This window comes from Parus major, chromosome 1 (assembly GCF_001522545.3).
Source record: "Parus major isolate Abel chromosome 1, Parus_major1.1, whole genome shotgun sequence".
Lineage (NCBI taxonomy): Eukaryota > Metazoa > Chordata > Aves > Passeriformes > Paridae > Parus > Parus major.
The window spans coordinates 12895930-12916585 of NC_031768.1; the positions used below are offsets into that span (position 1 = coordinate 12895930).

Below are 20656 nucleotides of genomic sequence, written 5' to 3' on the forward strand. Positions count from 1 at the left end.
TCAGATATCATTCATTAGTTACACACTAGTAACTATGAGCTACTGCTGAAATTAAGGTCCAACCATTGACTTTTTCAGTATCTACAGCTTTGTACATCTAACTCCTTAACAAAATTAAGCAAAGCAGAGAAACATGGGATTGAAGTGACCTTGGAGATAACTGACTCCAGCTCATTTTACTAGAACAGCTAGTTCTAGTAAACCAACTAATTCTAGACCAACTAACCTCTCACATAAATGAAGCAAACAAGGGATTTCACAGCAGGGACCTACTTACTAGGCCAAGACAAGAGATGGTCACTTAGACAGAAAATGCAAGTAGCCTTACAGAAAAGCTACCTTGCAAAGGCACCTTTCTTTCTTTCTTCCCACTCTCACCCTAAACCAGAGAGGGGAGAAGAACTATGACAGTAGACCAGAGCTCTACATGTGCATGTTCAGGAAAATCAGCAAGTTTCTTTTACCCCTCCCCACAATACACCCACCTTTTCTACAGCTTGATTTCCTTCAAAGGAAAAGGTGCTGTTTTTCTACACACAGGCTATATTTTATCCATACACAAAAGTGTCATATGGCACTGATACATTGTCCTAATATAGTACCAAGTATCTCTTACCTCTGTACTAAGGGGACAGAAGTGCAACAGCTCGAAACAGCATGAAGCTTCAACAACAAACATTGTTTCCAGTACATTCACCCACCTACTGGCTTGGCTAACAGTTTCACACTTGCTTTTTTCTTTCTTCATATGTTTTTACTTTACATTCTTCAACACAGTATCTGCATATGCCAGGTGTCCTGTTCTGTCCTCATGCTCTACTCTTTACTTTCTTTCCTCTACAATTTACTTTCCCCATTGATTTTCACTATACATAATCACTCCTACTTACGCTCTTACACTAGCTATGAACTACCCTTTTCTCATGTCTCACTGAAGTTTGATATGGATTCAAGTTCTTTTGCCATCTAACAGATACCCTCACCAAGAACAGGACCTTCAGCATAACATCTCACTGGTTTCCTATTTAGCTTTGAACTCAAATTACCATTTTAACCAAAACTTTCCTTACAAACGTTCTATTTATGTATATCTATATGTGTGTACTTAGTTTTTCTCACTTAGATCTCTGTTTTTCCTATTGCAGGAATTACTTTGGTATCCCCTGTACATTTCTAAGTTTTGAAGGACATCATGAGGCAAAATCCATTTTGCTACAAGGTTCATATTTTCTTTCTTAAAACAAACAATTCCTTTGAACATTTCTCTGCAATTTAAATTTTCAATTTTTCCTTTTTATAGCATACTAGCCAAGAGCTCAAAACCCAGCAACAGTTCAGTACTGAATGTACTGGCAAATCTGATTCATAAGGACGCACAGAAAATGAGAAAAAACTTCTGCTAAGCAGTGACTAAAAAGGGCATGGATATAAATAATGGAGGGTTAAGGGTGGGAGAGAACACACACATTAGATAGGGGAATTCAGAAAGCATGTGAGAGAATTTTCTCCAATAAAAAACCAAAATAAATCTCCTGGAAGAATGTTTCATTGCAGAAGATAACCCATAAAGTTACATTTCACATCAGAACAGGGGTACACTCACTGACCAACTGCTCTCGCTCTAATTGCTTGCATTAAACCTATCTGCCTTCCATACAGTCTACATTAAAGCAACAGCATAGTGAAAGCATGTAAATATTTCTCACCTCTGAACATAAAACTTTGGGAAAGAAATTATTATGCGGTGGAGCAGAAACATTTCTTGAGAGTGTTCCTCATCAAAACAGACAATTCGTTATCCTGATTTTTTTTAACAGAAATTACTCAAAACAAGGAAAATATAAATGACCAAAGTGTTTACAAAAAAAGAAACTGTCACTTTCTTGAGGAATAAACAAACAAACAAGAAACATGTGAAATGAGACAGATATGAATCACTTTTTTCTGCCACAGAAAGAATACTGAAAGCCACACCATCTGCAATTTTGATGCTAGGTTTGATTGTGCTGGTTTACAGAGACAAGTTTATTCACTTTTACAGTTTTTATATGTTGTACTTAATTTTAATGAAAACGGGTTTTTCTGTCCTTTTTTCTATTAAAAAAACAACCTCAACTGATACATAATACTGAAGTACAACAGATTAAAAATAGCTTAAGATTTTACTCTCATTAAGCAGCTGACAAGTTCAAACACATACCTATTCTCTCAGAAAACCTGACTCTAATTCAGAAGTATTTAACCTATTATGCTTATTCTGTTAGATTTCATAAAAGTTATTATTATTTAACTATCCTCTGTAATGTTTAGCCACCAAATGGGAGCACAGGAACAAAAATTAAATCAGAATGAAACCACATGCACACAACTGGAGTGAGATTAAAAACTTTCTTATACACTACTGTACATAGAAGATTATATATAATTTCATATATGCGGCAAACAAAAAAGAAAGATTGCTTTCTACTATGCCAGCAGCCCTCCTGCTACACAGTTATGACATCAAGATATTATCCCATTTTCTGCTCCTGAATGCATTTACTTCTAAATATAACCTCTAGCATGAAGGTAGAAGCATTGTAAAAAACTCTCTGCCTAAAAATTAAATTACTTTTATTTAATACTATACTGAATACATCTATGCTTCTTTAGTTTCTTTAGAGTTTCCATAGCTCTCATTTTCATCACAATTTCTTACATCTTTCAAAAACAGTTTCTCTTACATCATTTCTTTAGAAAGTTCTGGAACATTTCTCACTTTTCTTCAACAATTTCAGATTCACAAAATTCAGATCAAAATTCAGGCAAAATTCACAAAAATTTCAGATCACAAAATTTCCACATGATCAATTGCCAGCTACTAATCAATCAGATCTCTTCTGTATCTGGTATACCACAGAAATTAATATTTGAACTTACCACTAGAAATCTGGTAACATAGTGAGTATCAAACAAATTACATAACTAAACAAAACTAATCTGAGAGACATCCCTTGAGGGAAAAAAAGAATCATAACTGTTCATGCTGTAACTGAAATTAACATGAAGGAGCAATTTTATCTTACATTTTGGTTCACCAAATATTGAGATAATCTCCTGCTACCTTAGGATTAGTAAAAAAAGCTTGTTATGCAATGAAATGTTTCATTTAATCACTTTTAAAAACGCACAGAATAGCTACACCCAAAAAAGAGCACTGAGATTTTATTACTTTATAGGTTCCACGCATTGTGACGCTCTTTCTCATGGCACATTCTCTGCTTGTGCCACGGAATCCTCTCTTAATATCATCTGCTCCACTCAGAGCAACAACACAGACCTATGTATGAAATCTTCAAAAATAAAAAGTTCCTCACCTTATTCCCCAACTTGAAGACCTCATCCAAATTCGTGCTGTTAGTGTTTATCATAATGGAATCTGTGTCTCCATAAATCACTTCAAGGTTCATCTAAACAAAAAAAATTGCTTTGAAAAAACAAAAAAGAACCACTCCATCTTCTACAAGTCCCACAAAACTTTCAAGGTTCAAAAATACCATATCTATATACTATTCCTTAAACACTAGGAAGTATCCTAGCAAGAAAAAATAATTTTTTACTGATAGGTCTGTACATTTCATTAAAACCTATTTGAATTTAAAGAGAAAAAAAGAAACTTCAGTCACTGATATGTTAAAAAGACCACTGTCCAGTTATGTACACAATACAAATAGGTAATATTTTACTAAATGAATACTAGAAAAATAAGACAGTGAACAAGTCTGATTTTGAGAAACAGAAGGAACTCTGATCAGAAGTAACTCTGGACTGCTAAGACACAAGAAGATCACTTCCACAAGACTGCTGGACAAATTCAATGACAAGGCAGTCAGCCAAAGTGTTTGAAAGGCAATACCACAGTCAGGTATCCCATCCCATTTGCAGCCATCACAATACTACTGGAGGTAAAAAGAGAAAAAATACTTAGATTCTCTATTTCAAACAGATCTATGAAAGCATTGGCTAATGGAAGACAGCAACTGAGAATACCACAGCACCGTTCAGATTATGCAGATGGCTTCAAATTTCCATCTTCCCTCTCCCATCTTTTAACTTTTGCTAAATTAACAGAAAACCTGTGTTTGTCCTTCCCTGGGCAGCAGATCATTTAGGGAATTCTCCTTTTGGATACGGATCTAGCTACTATGACCCACAAGTTTTATCTTCCCAGGCTGAATACAGAACAATTATACCCAGGGATGAACACGAACATTTACTGAACCCCTTCTCTTGGACTGACACTCTGCCCCTCATATCACTTGTGATTCTGATTCTTGTAACAACTTAAATGCCCAGCTTGGACAAGACTGTATTCGAACACTAGCCATACATTCATGACACTTACTCTGGATAATGGAGCAAATTCTAGACAAACTGAGGAACATAAAAAAGCCTGAGCTGCATATGAAAGGCATAGCGAGAAAAAAGGCAGAAAAAAAATTACCAGCACCAGTAAATGTCACAACAACAAAAAAAATTGGCAGATCCATCTAGTTGCATAATATTAATTTGAAGAAAAAAAACCAAAAACCTGACATTTTCAGTGGTGGAAAATCAATGCAGCTGTAAAAACTACAACATGGCTATGTCCATGTTAAACTCTACAGAGTCAAAAAACCACCCCATGACAGAGTTTAAAGGATGCCAAAAAATAAACCATAATAAACCACTAGAACACATGGTGTAACAGGTCTATGAGTAAACTCTAATTAGCACTGTTGCTAATTTGCTTGAAACAGTCCCACATAGGCTTCAAGCAGGGTCCAGATCATATCTGTGTTAGGAAAAGAAAAAAGCTATAATCCATCAGGAAGGATTACATTTGTAAACCAGGCATCCTAAGAAGTGATTTCAGGACTGTTTGGGTTACAGTTCTCCTAGAATAAAAAAATTTCACCAGGTGTGCTCTTTAAGTGTTGTTGTTTAATGAAAATGCTCAGCATTACCTTCTGCACCATCTCCTTGGTATGCATCAAAATCTGAAATAAAAAAAATAATCAAAGATTAGCATATGATATAATTACAGGCTAACACATGCAAACATACCCATTAGGTTGCTAACTCCAAATGCTCTCACCTTTCAAAACAAAGCAAACCACCTCTCTCCTGGCAACACACAGTCACCTCAATACTTCTATTACAGGAGTAAATTCTTGTTTGACCTTGTATTAATGCTATTATTAACTCCCCTAAAACAAGATTAAAACAAATCTCAAAATTGCATATGCATGCACACATTCTACCTTAGGAAAAAAAGAACACTGAATCAAATGGCTCAAATACAACCTAATCAGCAAGTGCCAGAATTAAGTCTCTTTCAGTAATTTAGGTCAGTTGTCACCTTCATATCCATCATCTTATCTCTTGATGTCATTGAATTTTTTTCCCAAAAACATCCTGTCTTATTCAGTCCAGCCTTGATGGTGTTCACTCAACTAGACTTAGTCAAAACATTGATTACCCTTGTAATGATCTCAAAATGGGTCATCAGAAAGCAAACTCATTATGGAAACCAGAACAGGGACAAAGAGCTGAGATAAAGACAGGATACAGATCCTGAATCAATCGGCAAAACTGTGTGTAACCAAGCTTGATACTCAACCAAGAATGCATCCCAAGTTCCCCAAACGCTCTGAATAGCATCTCTCTGAACCTGAGAAACAGCTAAGGAGACCTCATGTGAGTAGGCTCCTTCTTCCACCTCTCATAGTGCTCAGCACAGTGGAGGGTGTTGGAGGGCACATCATCTGGAGCCACAGGTCCAGCTGTAGCACAGAAAAGGGACAATCAAATGAGCTTAATGAAAAACATGTGTAGCTGCAGCAGCAGGAAGAGCTTGGTGAATTCTGCACAGCTGCATGAGAACCAACATCTGGTCCATTCCTTCAGCCACCTGGCCACAGTTCCACTGTACTCCCCCATTTCTTTCTAATCAACATCCTGGTGCTCTGGCACACAGCTCCAGTTTTCACTTCCCTGGTTTCAGTCCTTTCCATTGCCACTCAGCACAAACCTCAGATTTTCCTTCAGCTAATCCTGCTAGTCATATATATTTATACTTTAAATTTTCTTGAGGATTGATTTGAACCACATGTTACAGCAATGATAGATCAGAGTCTGTTAGGTGAACCCAAACAATTTGGAATTCTAAAGACAGTCAGGCAACACACTATCAAACAGCTTGTATCAAATTTAGCGGCCCAATCTCACCTTTACTATTTTTCACATCTTAAATTGTAATACTCCTTGGCCGTATTTGCCAAAAAGCAGAATTAAGACTTGTAGTGAGGAAGCCAGTGACAGGGAGCTGAGCAGTAGAAATCAGCAGGGATGAGGAAAGAGAAGGGACAAACAGGCAAGAGCTGTCTCTGCTCAGTGGGAATAAGATCATATTCAGGAAAATCTCATTACTTTTATAAGGCAGAGGAGTCTATAATGAAGCCATGGGTCTTGACTGTTGTGATGCTGACTATGCTATTGCAGCAAGGAATTCTGGAACAGGTGAAATCTCCACCTCTACACAACAGCACACAAACAGGATGAAAACACTCTAATTTCTTTAACACTAGTGGCAAGTTTCTTTAGTAGTTCAGAACCTTTACACAACCACAGTGCAAGTATGACTTTTTTGTCTGCAATTATGCACTGAAAGCTGTATTCCCCTCAAGGCACTTAGAGACAGGTTCAGTTCCAAACTATGATGTAACTTTGAGACAGCTGAACTCACAATGCATGTCCTTATCAGGGTTATTCCTCAAGCACATATGGGTATCTATGGATTTACACTCTCTGGGTCAAGTTCAAAACATCCAGTTGATTTAAAGACCATCCACTGGCGCTGCAAACTAGGCAGTCAGACAATGTGATGCCTGAACTCTGCTGAAGTCCAAAACTGCAGAAAGCTCAGCTGTCCTCAGTCTCCTTCACAGAACAGGAAAACTGTGAGCCTTAACTGCAGATTCCTGCTAGGCTGTACCTGTCACTGGAATCAGACACACACAATTCCATTTTAATTGGAAGCTTAAAAAGAAGGTATTCCGCTCTTATTCATCTCCCAGTGAGTGATTCAGCCATTTGACCCCACCACCTTTCTATGGAGTTTTGAAATTATTCTAGACATATCACTGGTACGTGATATCAAATTTCATATAAAGTAGTCAAAATTCCAACATATTCACCACCTCACAATCCTTCCTCTCACTTATTAGCTAACTCCTACAGAGAAAGGTTATACCTCTCCCTTAGTACTCCAAAAGCAAACAGGAGTCCCTGAAACAAAATTGAAAAATTAGACTGAAATAAAGAGTTTATACTGAAAAGAAAGGAAGGCCTATCAATTTTCCTTGATAATCTCTGGCATTTTCTACTTCACTCTCTGAAATAACTCTATACATAATGAAAATAAATCTTATTTTTTTTTTAAAAAAGGGAATACCCATACTAAAAAATGGTCTGGCTGTGCAACAACCATTTCTCAATTGTCCCTGAGGACAGCAGTGGGTGTAGGTAATCACAACAAGAGGGTCACAGACAAGTTGGCTTCATCAAGTGACTGGCATATGCTAGTGCCACCCATTCTGACAGGAGATCATTTGTAAGTGCCAACAGCTACAAAACAGAAGGTTATAAAGTATTGCTAAATTCATTAATAAGGCAGTCAGTAGTTATCTGATTTCACAGCAACACCTGCATATTTATCCTCTCATTACCAATTGGATGATGGAATTTTTTCAAGCACATTTCAAAAATCTGCCAATTTCAAGTGTAGAAAAAAAATAAACTTTGTAGTTAATTTTTCCCTTAACAAAGTACAGCTGTTGAGAATAATTGTTCAAGATCTTACCCTGTAATGTCAACTGCAGCAGAACAAAGAGTATTTAATTAGCAAATCTATCCAGTAATTCAACACCTATTATATAAAATGCCTTCGTGATTTTATTCAGGATAATTTGCTAAGAGGGTTATTACTGACATTCAGATGAAATTTAAAATTCCTACGCAAGTCGAGTCATAATAGCAGTAATGATCCCCCCAATCAGGAGATACTGTGTCACACAAGGTTCTTTAGCAATGCAGCAGCCCATTTCCTGACTTCTTAATTCCTGGGCTCTGCTCAGTGAGAGCCCTTCATGCCAATATTTCAGTCAGCAATACATCCTTAATGGGACTCTATTAAAATACCTAGCATAAAAGTGACTTTTTTTTCCTTTTTTTTTTGTGTTAAAGAGAATGACAGCTCTGCTATCATATCAATCCTGAGCAGTTTCTCAGGAATGCACAGCAAGAGGAAGGGAGAAGGGAGGTGGGAAGACAGAAGAAGGAAGAGAATAGGAAAAATGGCATTTGTTAGTTTTCTTTTGCAAATAATACTGCACTGCTTATGAGAGCCGGATTGTCTCCTGTTCCAAGTAGGAAGAATTAATTGCCTGGCAACCCATTTGTACAGCCATGCCCCCTTCCCCCAGCAAACATATACTTCTAAAAACCTGTGAGCTTCTCAGTAGAGTGCACATCTGTGAAACTCTTTTAACTTCTATTCTTGTGAAAGAAAGACTAGCGACACACATTCTCTTACCCGTGAACTGCAAGTCAATATAAACTTGAAGACTATAATTGCAGACAAGCTCTCATCAAACTGCAAAATTCCCTGTTCTAATCCCACCCCAACTCACTAATTACTTTCTTAAAGTTTATTTAAGTTGTGATTTAAGTTGTAAGGCTGTGATTTAAGACTGGAAATTATTAAAAATATATAAATAAAATAAAAATAAATAAATAAATAAATGAAGAACAGCTTTACTGTTACTTATTACATCAAGTATTTTTAAAGATTCCTTATTTAAAAACCCCTGAAGAGTACCTTCTGATGAGAGGATGCTTCTGTGGACACAAGCTAAGATACAAGAGTTCAAAACCAATGAGACAGGATACAAAACTAATACGCTGATACAAAAATTTCTCCTGTAAACACATTTCCTGCAGAATCCGGAGGTCACAGACATGAAGGAACACAAGGGAAAACTTAAGAGCAGACTGAAAAGAATGAGCACAATCATTGCAAAAACATTGTACCAAAAGCATACACAAAAAAAACCCCAAAAAACCAAAAAATCCAAACCACACCACTCCTTCTGCATTCACTCTGCACAAGGAGAAAAACACGCAGCCTTAAGGCCCTGTAAAAAATATTTTTGAAAACTCTGTAGTTATCTAGAGTAGGCCTGATATATTTTTCCACCTCATTTATTTACTTCTGCAATTATATAGCAAGAAAATAATTCTGTCACCTGCTTTAGTAATTCATATTAGCTATTCCTTCCCATGGGGCAGAGGAATAAATGAGCTGGAAAAACTGTGTTCCAGTAACACCACTCACTAATCTAAGTATTTCTGAACCTCTGTATTTTTGAAACCTATTCATTAGCTTTGCTAGGATTTTGTTGTAAGTAGACTTCAGCACTGATGAACCACAGTCACAGGATGCTGTAAAAAGATTTTATTAAGGAGGATTTTCAGAAAAGGTTTCTATTGCTGGACAAAAAGGCACACATGCCCTAAGCATAAGTGAAAGAAAGATGAAGGCCTTGTCTGCCACAGAGAATGAAGAACTGCAATTCAGTCTTTTTATCAGACAACGGACTTGATTCAGAAAAGTTTGAGTGATCAGATTCAAGTAGTTAACAAGTTTGTCTGTTTCAAAGAGCTTTTACTGAGTATTTGCTGTATCTAAGACAATACATTCAAAGTTCCATTTCTCCAAAATACACACTCTTATGAAACATTAACAGCATGAGAAATACACCCCAAAATGCCCTTCTATGTCTTCCCTTCTATGTTGTTTTGGTTTTGTTTTTCTTCAGACATGCTGGAATTAACTGTTCATTATTAGCTGTTTCCACCCAGCAAAGCTGACAGACAGTAACAGAACTTTCACAGCTTCTGTATGTAACAGCAGTATTTGATGGGAGCACCAAAATCTAAGAGAGAATGGTTCCAAGGGCTGAAGCAGTGTACACAAATATCCAGAGACTTATGTTTGCATGCCAAGAAAAGGCAGAATTTTTTGCCACATGAACAGAAGACACAAAAAAGGAAGCAACAGAAATGTGCTCAATACAAAAAAGATTATGTGTACCTTTGTCACATTTTGACAAGAAATGCAAACATGACAGTAAAACACAGATGATGATGCAAATCAAATTAAAATTTGAAGAAAATTTTCCCTTGGTGCCAGAAACAATTATATCCTTTAAATTCTACAGTACTTCTATTTCAAGTATTTGTGGTGAGCTTCGCTGAAGAGAATGGGAGAATCAGAACTGTTTTCTTATTAAGTTGTAAAACTATTGATTTTTCTACAGAAACCATGCAATATTAAAGCAAATTTTGCCTATTTTGGAAAGGGTTATTTTGGTATTAGGATGAAAGAAAAACAATGAAACATATTCTTAAAAGCACTGAACAAAAGTAAAAAAACACAAACCAAAAACAAACCCAACAACAACAAAATGAAACAATCTAAAAAAACACACCTACATACACACAAAAACTTCTGTGCTGGAAAGGATTCTACAATCTTGGAAACAGAGTGCTGAACAATGAAGTTGAACACTTGAGTGCATAGAAGGTAACTGATCTGGCTGTGACCCACTTCCTAGAAATGTTCTGTGTTCCCAGAAGCAGCAGGAATACAATGTCCATGTGATAACTAGCTGTGAAAAATGTTGGTACAGGCCAGGCATCTCCTAACTCTCCCAAGAAACTAAACACAGGGACAGTTCCTAGAGAAGCACCAGGGCTGACAACCCACCCATGGAGTTATTTTCTTTCTAACTTGTTCAAAACTGAACACCTAAAACAAATGAAGGAACAGGGATCCCTGTTTCATTTAATGAAGAAACAAGATCAAGAGCATCCAAAACCCCTTGAAGAATGTGGTACTCAAACAAATCTTGGCTCATTAGCTTTTATGATTCTTTTTTTATTCCAAAGCATTAAAGAAATGTGTGCTTGATGAACATTTTGTACTTTATAAGATGCAAAGGTAGCTTTGCCTACTAAGATGACCGCAACTGTATCAAAAACTAACTGTACCACAAACCACAAGTAAAACCACTTCTAATTGAGAAAGAATATGACAAGCATCGTTTACTATTTCCTAATAAAACCAAAACATGTGTTGAGTTATTCCATATTTAAATGCATGTAGACAAGTATATTTTCCTTAAAAGAGAAAACAGTATTTGTTTCAGTGGAATGAACAAACATTTAGACAGGAAAGCTTTGCTTTGCTTTGTTTCCCAAACTAAACAGGTTTAACACATTCAGCAAAATACAATCAGTCTTTCACTAGAAAAAAATAAAATGACAAGAACAATAAATACTTGAAACTAATTGCCAATAAACAAAGGTTTCCTTTTTCAGTCAGACAAGTTAGAATCCAGTCAAGGTTCAACACCAGAGCACAGAAATTTTCCTCTGAATACAGCAAAATCTATTCCAGATTAGGGAATACCATCCTCCACATCAGGTTTGAAACTACAGTGTTAAAAGTTATCTTTCAAATATATAAGCATGTCTCTCAATCTTGAAGTGATAGAAATAGAAGTACTGTCCTATCTCCAAGAAAAGTTATTCTCATAGCCTATAACTGGAAGCCTTGGAGAAATCAGGGAGTATGTCTCAGAATCAATAGAGAAGATGTTTTCAAAAACATCAAGTATGCCTAAAAAGCTGAAAAAGAAATAAAGCTAATACTCCAAAGACTAAACATCTTTTCAGCCATAGATAAACTCAGTGCACTATCTCTGAGAATCAAATCTTCCTCCCCTTTGTTTTTGGGGTTGTTCTTTAAATAGAAAGCAAAAAAATGGAATTAAAACTTTTATAAGGCTCTCCTGGTCAGCATCTTTCACTTAATAACCACAACTTGTGTGTTTGGAGAAAAAGGAAGGCCTGGGAGAAGACAAGCAAGTGCTAAAGAGAAAAACAGATGCAGGACACATTTGTGCTACCTGATGAGTATTCTTAAAAGAAAAAGGCCTTCTACTGAACAATAGAGCCTTTTCTTCAAGAGCCACGGGCATTTTGCGATAGCTACACTAAACAGAACAAGGCAATCTCTGGCTAGATACAGGTAATATCCACTGAAAATGATCCTGACATTTTATAGGAGATAAGAGGACACAGTAGTCTTGGTAATGAATAGATTGTGTGTGGATGTTGTGTCCATCAAAAAATCTTTGTGAGTGGTTTGAACTGCTTTAAAATGGTTCTTTCATTATGACTAAGTGGTTGTCTATCAAGGCAACATTTATGCAAATTCAGAGAAGTATTTTAGCCTCTAATTAGCCTCCAAAGAAAGTTCTCTTACCTAATTTCTTAAATGTCATGCAGAATTTTCATAAAGCATATCATTTTGTTTCATTAAATTAGATCTATTTAGACAACACGACAGGTGTTTTTATAAAGTTAAACAATACTTATTCATCCTCTGTGGCTGCAGCTAGTGTCAGCACCAAGAATTGCTTGGATCCAGGAAGCAATTTAGGCAAAAAGAAGGATCCATTTGCCTAAATGGGGTAAAATTATCCATGCCAACAGGCTTCCCCAGGCTGTTAAGAGAGCCTTGAATCAGCACTGAGAGGGGCAGGAGTGCAAGCCCATGCTGGCAAGCAAAGGATGGGAGATGTGAGTAGAAGGACCATGCAACCAACAGCAAGGGGCCTCTTCAAGCATGTCCATGTGAGTAAGGGAGTGCCTCCAGCACAGCATTACAGACAAAGCTCTTGCACTTTCTATGTCATCTCCCTGCTCTGAAGAAAAGGACTATTCTGAAAGAGTTCAAAATAATCTGCTTCAGATCTGACAGATTGTGAGCCTCAATGACTAAGCAAGAAGTTCCTGTAACATTCAGCTTCCCAGCTACTGGGATGTTCAAGGTTCCACCAAAGCTATTCAAATGCAAAAGATGAGAGATCAAGTGTATATGAATGCCTAGAGGGTTCACAATTGTACTTTAAAAAAAACCCAGCTCCATTTTAATTTTTTGTTTACCTTCAGAGTAATAATAAAAATAATTTTATGTTTCCACAATGTTACTTTTGCAGGCTATTTTATAAATGCTTATGGAATTTCCTCCTCTCTGCTGTCAGCCTGGAACACCACTCCCTACCACTCTGTCTAACATGGCATCTGCATCTTCAGTCCCACAAACCCATGTCTTGTTGAGACACTTCCTCCAAGCCTTCAGACACAGCTCTGTGTGCAGATTTCTCATCTCTTTTAGCAGTGTGGTAAAAGCCTTCTTAGGTGGTGCCAAAAATAAAAAAACATTATGAGGAGCCACTGAGGTCACTTGGTCTGTTCAGCCAGAAGGAGACTGAGGGAAAACCTCACTGCAGCTACAACTTACTGTGTGGCAACGTGGAGGAGACAATAATGATCTCTTTTCTCTGTGACCACTGACAGGGCTCAAGGAAATGGCCTGAAGCCGAGTCAGGAGAGGTTTAGGTTGGGTATCAGGAAAATATTTTTCACCCAGAGGGTGGCTGGGCACTGGAACAGGCTGCTCAGGGAAGTGATCCCAGCACCAGCCTAACAGAGCTCAAGAAGCATTTGGACAATGCTCTCAGGCACAGGGTGTGACTCTTGGGGTGTCCTGTGCAGGGCCAGGAGTGGGACTCAATGATCCCAAAGGGTCCCTTCCAACTCAGCATATTCTGTGATTCTATGAAACAGTTTCAGCTCTACATGGCACACTTAACATTTCCTGCTTCAGGCAGGACCTAGTGATTGCTCCAAAGATTTGAAAATATGATGAGGAACATCCATGGTTAATAGCATGAAGTCTCAGTCATAGCTGTGATTTGTTCAGTGTGACCTCCTCACAGTACTTGATGAAGCTGGATTGGATACAGATGGAAGGAGCGCCTGACAGTGTGTCAGTCAGATACAGTCTTTTTAGATTACCTCTTAAAAATGAGCTTCCTGAATTCCCTAGACGTGTCTGACAAGAAAACCAACAACCAACAATCAAAGCCCAAGACAGAGCTCCTCAGGACATGAAAGACTCTCCAAGAACAATGTAGGCATTTGCAAGGCATGTCAGAAACAAAATCTACTAGCCAACCAAATGATTGTAAGATGTATAATGTAGAAATAACATTTTTTTAAAAAGGCTCATTTAAGCCTTTCAACTATTTTTAAACTAACTACAAAAGAAAATTACTAGTTAACAATCCTAAATTGCTTGTTAAATACAGCTTGTAACTCTTAAGTCAGGAATAGGAACTGTAGGGTGGGTTGGGGCAACCTCACCTTCCAGATTTTTCCTGTAGGACTGTACAGGAATGAAAGGGTCTATGACATTGACTGCCTATCTACAGACATTCACCACACCACATATAATAAACCTAAGAGCTACAGATGGAACCATACTTGATGTCAGAGAGCTACTGCAGAAACAGAAATATGATCCATGACACAATTTTGGGAGTACTCAATTGAGAAAAGATGAGCTTCGTGTAAAAGCAAATTCCCGAAAGGGACCACCTTATTATCAGCCTTTAGGATTTTAGCAGCTAGTTGTCACTTGGTCAATTACCTAAAATGGTAGCATAGGACCTTTTTAATACCATTTGTAGTCTGTCTCATAACCCAGGACATTTGTGCTGTTTTTAAAAATGGAACGAGGTTAGTGGCTTATCAATACATACAGTTACATTTTTCAGGACTACAAACTTATGCAAAGAAATTATAATTTCAGAAGTTTCTTTTATGCATTAGTCTGTTGTTAGGCACTCCACATACAGCCCACCCAGTTCAGTATTTAGAGGTTTCAAATTAACAGCAGTATAGCTTCGTTACTAATGAAGCCAAGCTGCTAAGCTGTCATTGTACAATCCCACAGGACATGGGTTTGTTTGTTACTTGTAAAGAATATGGAAATTTGAAGACTAAGGAAACAGACAAATGTATTTAACCTTTCGGCATGACCCTCTAGGAATCCAATCCAAATACTGACTTTTAGCCACATAACAGATTAAAATAGTAGAGTTTTGCCATTCATTCAATCCACATAAATCGCATAAAAAGATACTGCTCAACAGGAATACATTTCTATTCTAATGATGGAAAAACCTTAATTACAAATGCAACTTAAGCATGCTACCTCCATAAATCCATTACTACAAGAGAGGCATGCTGATTATTTTTTAAATCTTTAATTTGTCATTTAGACCTACTGTTATCTCATTTTGTAAAGAATTCAAAATACATTTGCACAAAACTAGATTTCTAAAACATTAACAATGTTTATAAATGTCTCACTTATTTCCCTACAATTTGACAGGATTGATTTCGTGCTACATACTCCAACTCAATCAATCTTCGACTTTAGAAATTTTCATTTAAATTCTTCATCCCACAAATTCTGTTAAAAGAAAGAACATCACAACCTAAAGGTTTTGTTTAATCTAAAAACATAGCTAATAAGCTTTCCTACTACTTATTACAGGAGTTTGAATTGTTAATAAAAAACTCAGCTTTCACTCATATGCCAAGGAAACCTTTTTTCAAAGCTCTCTCTTGCTCTCACTTTTCAGTTAAAGTAGAAGGCACCAGCACTGATTAACATTATTGTCACACCAGTCATTCAATATCCTCATTAGAATTATATTTGAAATGAGACCTGCAGGGCCCTGAGTTTTAGTGCCAACATGATAATCCAACCACAAGCACTGGTGGACAGTGGCTTGATTTCATCCACTGCTATTACAGATACAAATGTTGCTAAGCTCCTTTTTAATGCCCTTAGATAACTACAGGTGCCTAAAATAACAAACAAACAAACAAACCAATCCCCAAAACAGAAGCAAAGATAGGGATATGCTGTAGGAAAAAAAATCCCTGTAAGAATTTGCAGGTATTTTAAGGCCTGGTTTGAATTAGGAAAAAAAAAATAGACTTCATCACAAAACCACAGGCTGGCTGAGATTCGAAGGGGCCTCTGAGGTCACCTGGTCCAGCTCCCCAGTTCAGGTGAGGCCACCTAGAGCAGGACTGTCCAGGGCCATATCCAGACACCTTTGAGTATCTCCAGTGATGGAGACACCACACATTCTCTGGGCAAGCTGTGACAGGCCTCAGTTGCCCTCATAGTAAAAAACAGACAAAAACACCAAACAAATAAACACACACAAATACATCTATTATTAAAATGACACAAGCACCATGAAAAAGAGGCCATACTTATTCCGTTGAGGGGGCTGAAGAATATTGAGTGCTCTTTGAAAAAAAAGATAAAAAAATCAGGAATTCTGAACTTCTTACATATTAAAAAACACATTAATTCTTTTTGGGTTAAAAAAAACCATACCTGCTCACCAACCTCCAGGACACTGAAGAGATATTGCTGCTTTCTGAAATATGTAACACTAATTTTGGTAAGTCTTGATAAGCTGTGAAACAAGAGACTTTAAAGCATTTTCCCAGGAAACATATGTGAAAGGTGGCTGGGAAGAGATGCCTGTTCCCCTCTGCAGGTCACGTTCTCTTCTGAGACACAGTACCCCAGAAGTACCTTATTTTTACAACTTGGACTTTTATTTTGATCCTATGTATACATACAATTATAGGAAGACATTTAATATTCAAAGTCAAAAACCTCAAGAATATCAATTTGACTGAGATTAATGAAAATCTTACCCTAAAATATGATCCAGAATGTACTTCACTGCATCCTTCTTAGGCTTATAACCTTATGATATCAGCATCTACCATCTTAAAAGTCTGATGTGCACCTTGACAGTTCTCTCCTTGGCCATCACTGTATAGTTCAGACTAATTCCATTTAATTATAATGGATCAACTGTCCCATTCACCTGAACTGCTAGGATTTTTTTGCTGTTTAAGTTCTGCCTTTTAATGAGCACTTGCTCTCTTACAATCCATCACATAAGAAACTGTCAAAAAAGCTGAAATATGGCAAATTCAAAGTATTTGAATATTTATTTGATTAAAGTATAGAAGATTATCCTTATTTGGTTAAAGTACAGAAGATTATCCAGTAGAAGAGAAAGGTAATTAACATCTAATTTCGAAGCTTTTCAAAGGAGCCTCATCCCAACCACAGTAAGAGATCTACACTAAAGAAGTTTCTCATTTTCATTCAAAAAGGCACACCTGGCAGACCAACAGTAACCATAGGAAAGAGAAAACAGAAGACAAAGAGACATTCAGATCAAGCAAAAAAACATGTTCCCCACTTTCTTCCACATGTGCTTGCAGTCCTATCATCAACTAAGTAACATCTGACTAAATGAGGTACACTCACCCTTACAGAGAGAGGTAATTTAACAGGTTAGGTAGAGGAGAAAAGATATTTAAATTACCTGGAAGCTGAGAAATAAAAACAACTTACAAAGTCTGTATCATACAGACTTTTTGAGTGATTCTGAAAATGGTTTGCCGACACTGCTGGTGGTTGAATTTTCAAGCTTTAAAACAAAATCATTGTGCAGGTAACTTCTAAACAATGGCAAAGCAAAATCTCCAGGCTAAGCTGGTGATTTACAATGGACCAGTCTTTCACCAGGTTACAAAATTCTCAACACTGACACAATGCCATGTGCAGTTGAGACTTCTGTAAAAGATATTACCTACACTGAGAGAACATCTGCTGTCTCTGATACTAAACATTTTAATTTCCATATACTTCAAGCACCCTTTTCTCCTAAGGCTTTCCACCACGCTGCAGAAGATACCATGAGCAAAAGAAGAGGGCAGGGGGAAAAAAAGACCAAATACTTCTACAGGATCTTCCAAGGACATGACAAGTTTTTCAAGTATCTTTGTAATAAAAAGAAATGGTCCATATATTAGAAGAAAATACCAAAAAAGTTGTTACTAATACAGAAATTCTATATGATTAGAACAGAAAAAATATTGGCTAGTAATGAGTCTTAAAAAACTGGGTAAACTAACATGGACTGAACATCAGTTTGGGGCTTGTGTCAGCCTACTGCAACAGCAACGATCCAGGAAAAACAGCAAAGTCTTTACTTGTCTTATCAAAGGATGACATTTCACAAAAACCACCTCTGATCTCAACTGTAAGCAATATTTGAGGGGCTCATGACGCAGATCTTCCATACTAATGCTTCCCTATAGGGAAAACAGAGACAGCTAAATCCAAGAAACACACATGTCCCATGAATCCAAGTTAGTAGTTCCCAGAGAAGACCTGGAGGGAGGGAGGAGGTTGCATTTTAAGATAAGCTGTCCCTTACCTCTCCCCCCGACCAAAATAACAGATGTATCTTGGAGCAGAAGCAGCTCCACAAAAATAGTCCAATTGCTGCTCCTGCTGTGGAGACAGGAATTCACGATGGGCTGCGGGAAGTACCCCACTGGCCTTAACCCTGAAACACCAGTGAGGGCTGCACCACAAAGGACCTGCACACTGTGAGGAACTGCCAGGCATACCATAAAGCAAGAACATCAAATTACAATCTTAATCTTGCTTCCAAAGTCCTGTATTTCCAGTCCTCAGCATAGATAGTTCTTTCCCGCACAGAAAGCATTGGGTGTCAAAAAGTTCATAGACTTGGCTCACTGATTGATTCCCAGTCTGATTTGTAAGGCTAATTAAGACATGGCCAAACTGTGTCCATATCTTACTTAACATTGGTGTTCAAGCAAGTATCACACAATCTGATTAAAATTGACTAAAATGTCTTACTTCAGTAATCACTTAGACAGAATGAATTTTACATTAGCAGGATCAAGCACACGTCAGGCCTCAGTAGAAATGAAAAGGGCTTATAGTAATAGAATTTATAAATCCACCACATTAGGTTAATGGCTAAATGATTTACATGTAACTTTTCCCCCTCCTCCTCACCCTTCAACTCACACACAAAAAAAAATTCCTATATTTGGCACTTTTAACGACAAGTGTCAAGGCAAAAACAGACGTTCTTTTTAATTAGCTGAAAATTAAAAGCCACAAGTGATCCTTCATTAACTCTTTCACTGCAGAACTAATGAATTAGATTTTTATAAAGCCAGAATTCTTGAAGACCCTAATGAACCTTTTCAAACAACCACGAGTTATCTACATGCGCATAATGAACCTCAAATGGTTTGAGCCAATAAATATGCAACTGATAAAGTGAGATCCTTATTCCTTATAAAATTGTCAGTAATGGGAGTTCTTCATGTGACTATTTTCAATTGCAGAGAAGACTCTAAAAGCCCTTGCTCTTTCTCAGCCAGTAATTCAATCCAACAGTCAGCAGCAGTTACTAATGACACTGGAATATAGATGGCTTAAAGCCAACCCTCCCTCTTCGCAAGTGTTGGAATGTCCTACACCATGTGGTAAACCAGGTGCTTTGTTTTGTTCTTTTGGCAGCTGAAGCATTCATTTTCTGGAAATTTGAAAACAAAGTCATTCAGCTGAGCCCCTGTAGCAGCAGTCACTTGCATCTGCTTCATGCACTGGATTACAAGCGTGGAATAAATTCATCTGCAAATCCTACCTGTCCCCCCAACTCTCTCAAAAGATAATACTAGGTCAGGTGGGAAAAGTGAAAGCTCAAGTTAAATGCATACCACCCTTTTTTTCAGTGAAATTAATTAAAATTTTTCAGTTAACAAGGTCAACATTTCTCAATGATACAGTGCTTTGCATTTTCAGGTCACAGTAGAGACATTAATAAATGAATCCAACAAAAGGATTAAGGTTAGCTGCCAAGACCATATGTTTTAACATAATTTATCAAGCATCTACCTATTGTCACCAAGCACAATTACATTATCACCACCTCACTTTTCTCACATGGCATTAGGAGGACTGGCAGCCAGTGGAGCAGCATCTCTCCTTTATAGCCCAGGTTAGGAGCACAGTGTCCTCTCCACACCCAGGGTTGCAAAAAGCCTGGGTTTATGGGTCTCAGTCTGCTTCTCCTGGGAAATCACTGAAGCTGGTTTTGTTCCAAACAAGGACTGCGTTAGATGAAAGCACCTCAGAAGGAAGCTGCCTGTTTTCCAGCCCTGGCCTGGTGGCACGACAATAGCAGCAGCAGAGCCTGTCCCTGGTCCTCTCCTCTCCCTTGGCCGTCTGGGTATCAGGTTCACATTCTTTCCCCACAAACACTTGTCCCGTGTCACACAAAAGAGTGACCAACAAACCTGATACAGGGCCGTTAAATTCAGACAGCAAGGCACCACACAATGACCTTTAGAAGAACGATATTAACAGGTGGCTGGTGTCTAATACAAATAATTATATTACACTTTAGCAGCATGGACCAAAGTGGAAACACATTGTCTTGTCATCAGCAATTGAATAAGCCAAAGTAATGTTACCAGAATACCCTTTTATCACTCCTCTTTTACCTCCCCAACTACAGAGAACATCTTCTGTGGCAGAGCATGGTCGATGAGCTCCCAACTGTGTCATGAGGTATTTCATATGAAAATTTCACCAGGGTGTCTGACATTTCCCTCTCTAAGCAAAAGAGGAACATCCCTGCCAGCCTCTGGAGAATCACAAGTAAATTCAATCACTGCTTATGAATTCACCTTGTGTTTCCTCTTGGAAGCAGTTCAC

At 37.6% G+C, this 20656-nt stretch overlaps 1 protein-coding gene across 2 annotated transcripts in view; it reads right to left on the reverse strand.

The window, feature by feature from the left end:
• The window catches only part of POLA1 (DNA polymerase alpha 1, catalytic subunit), a 186038-nt gene that overhangs the window by 115144 nt on the left and 50238 nt on the right, over positions 1-20656 (reverse strand). For both annotated transcript variants that reach the window (XM_033512207.1, XM_015637371.1), the window contains exons 27-28: positions 4986-5018; positions 3357-3449 (exon numbers count right to left, since the gene is read on the reverse strand). In XM_033512207.1, coding sequence (XP_033368098.1) covers positions 3357-3449; positions 4986-5018 — 126 coding nt within the window. The remainder of the gene's footprint in view (positions 1-3356; positions 3450-4985; positions 5019-20656) is intronic.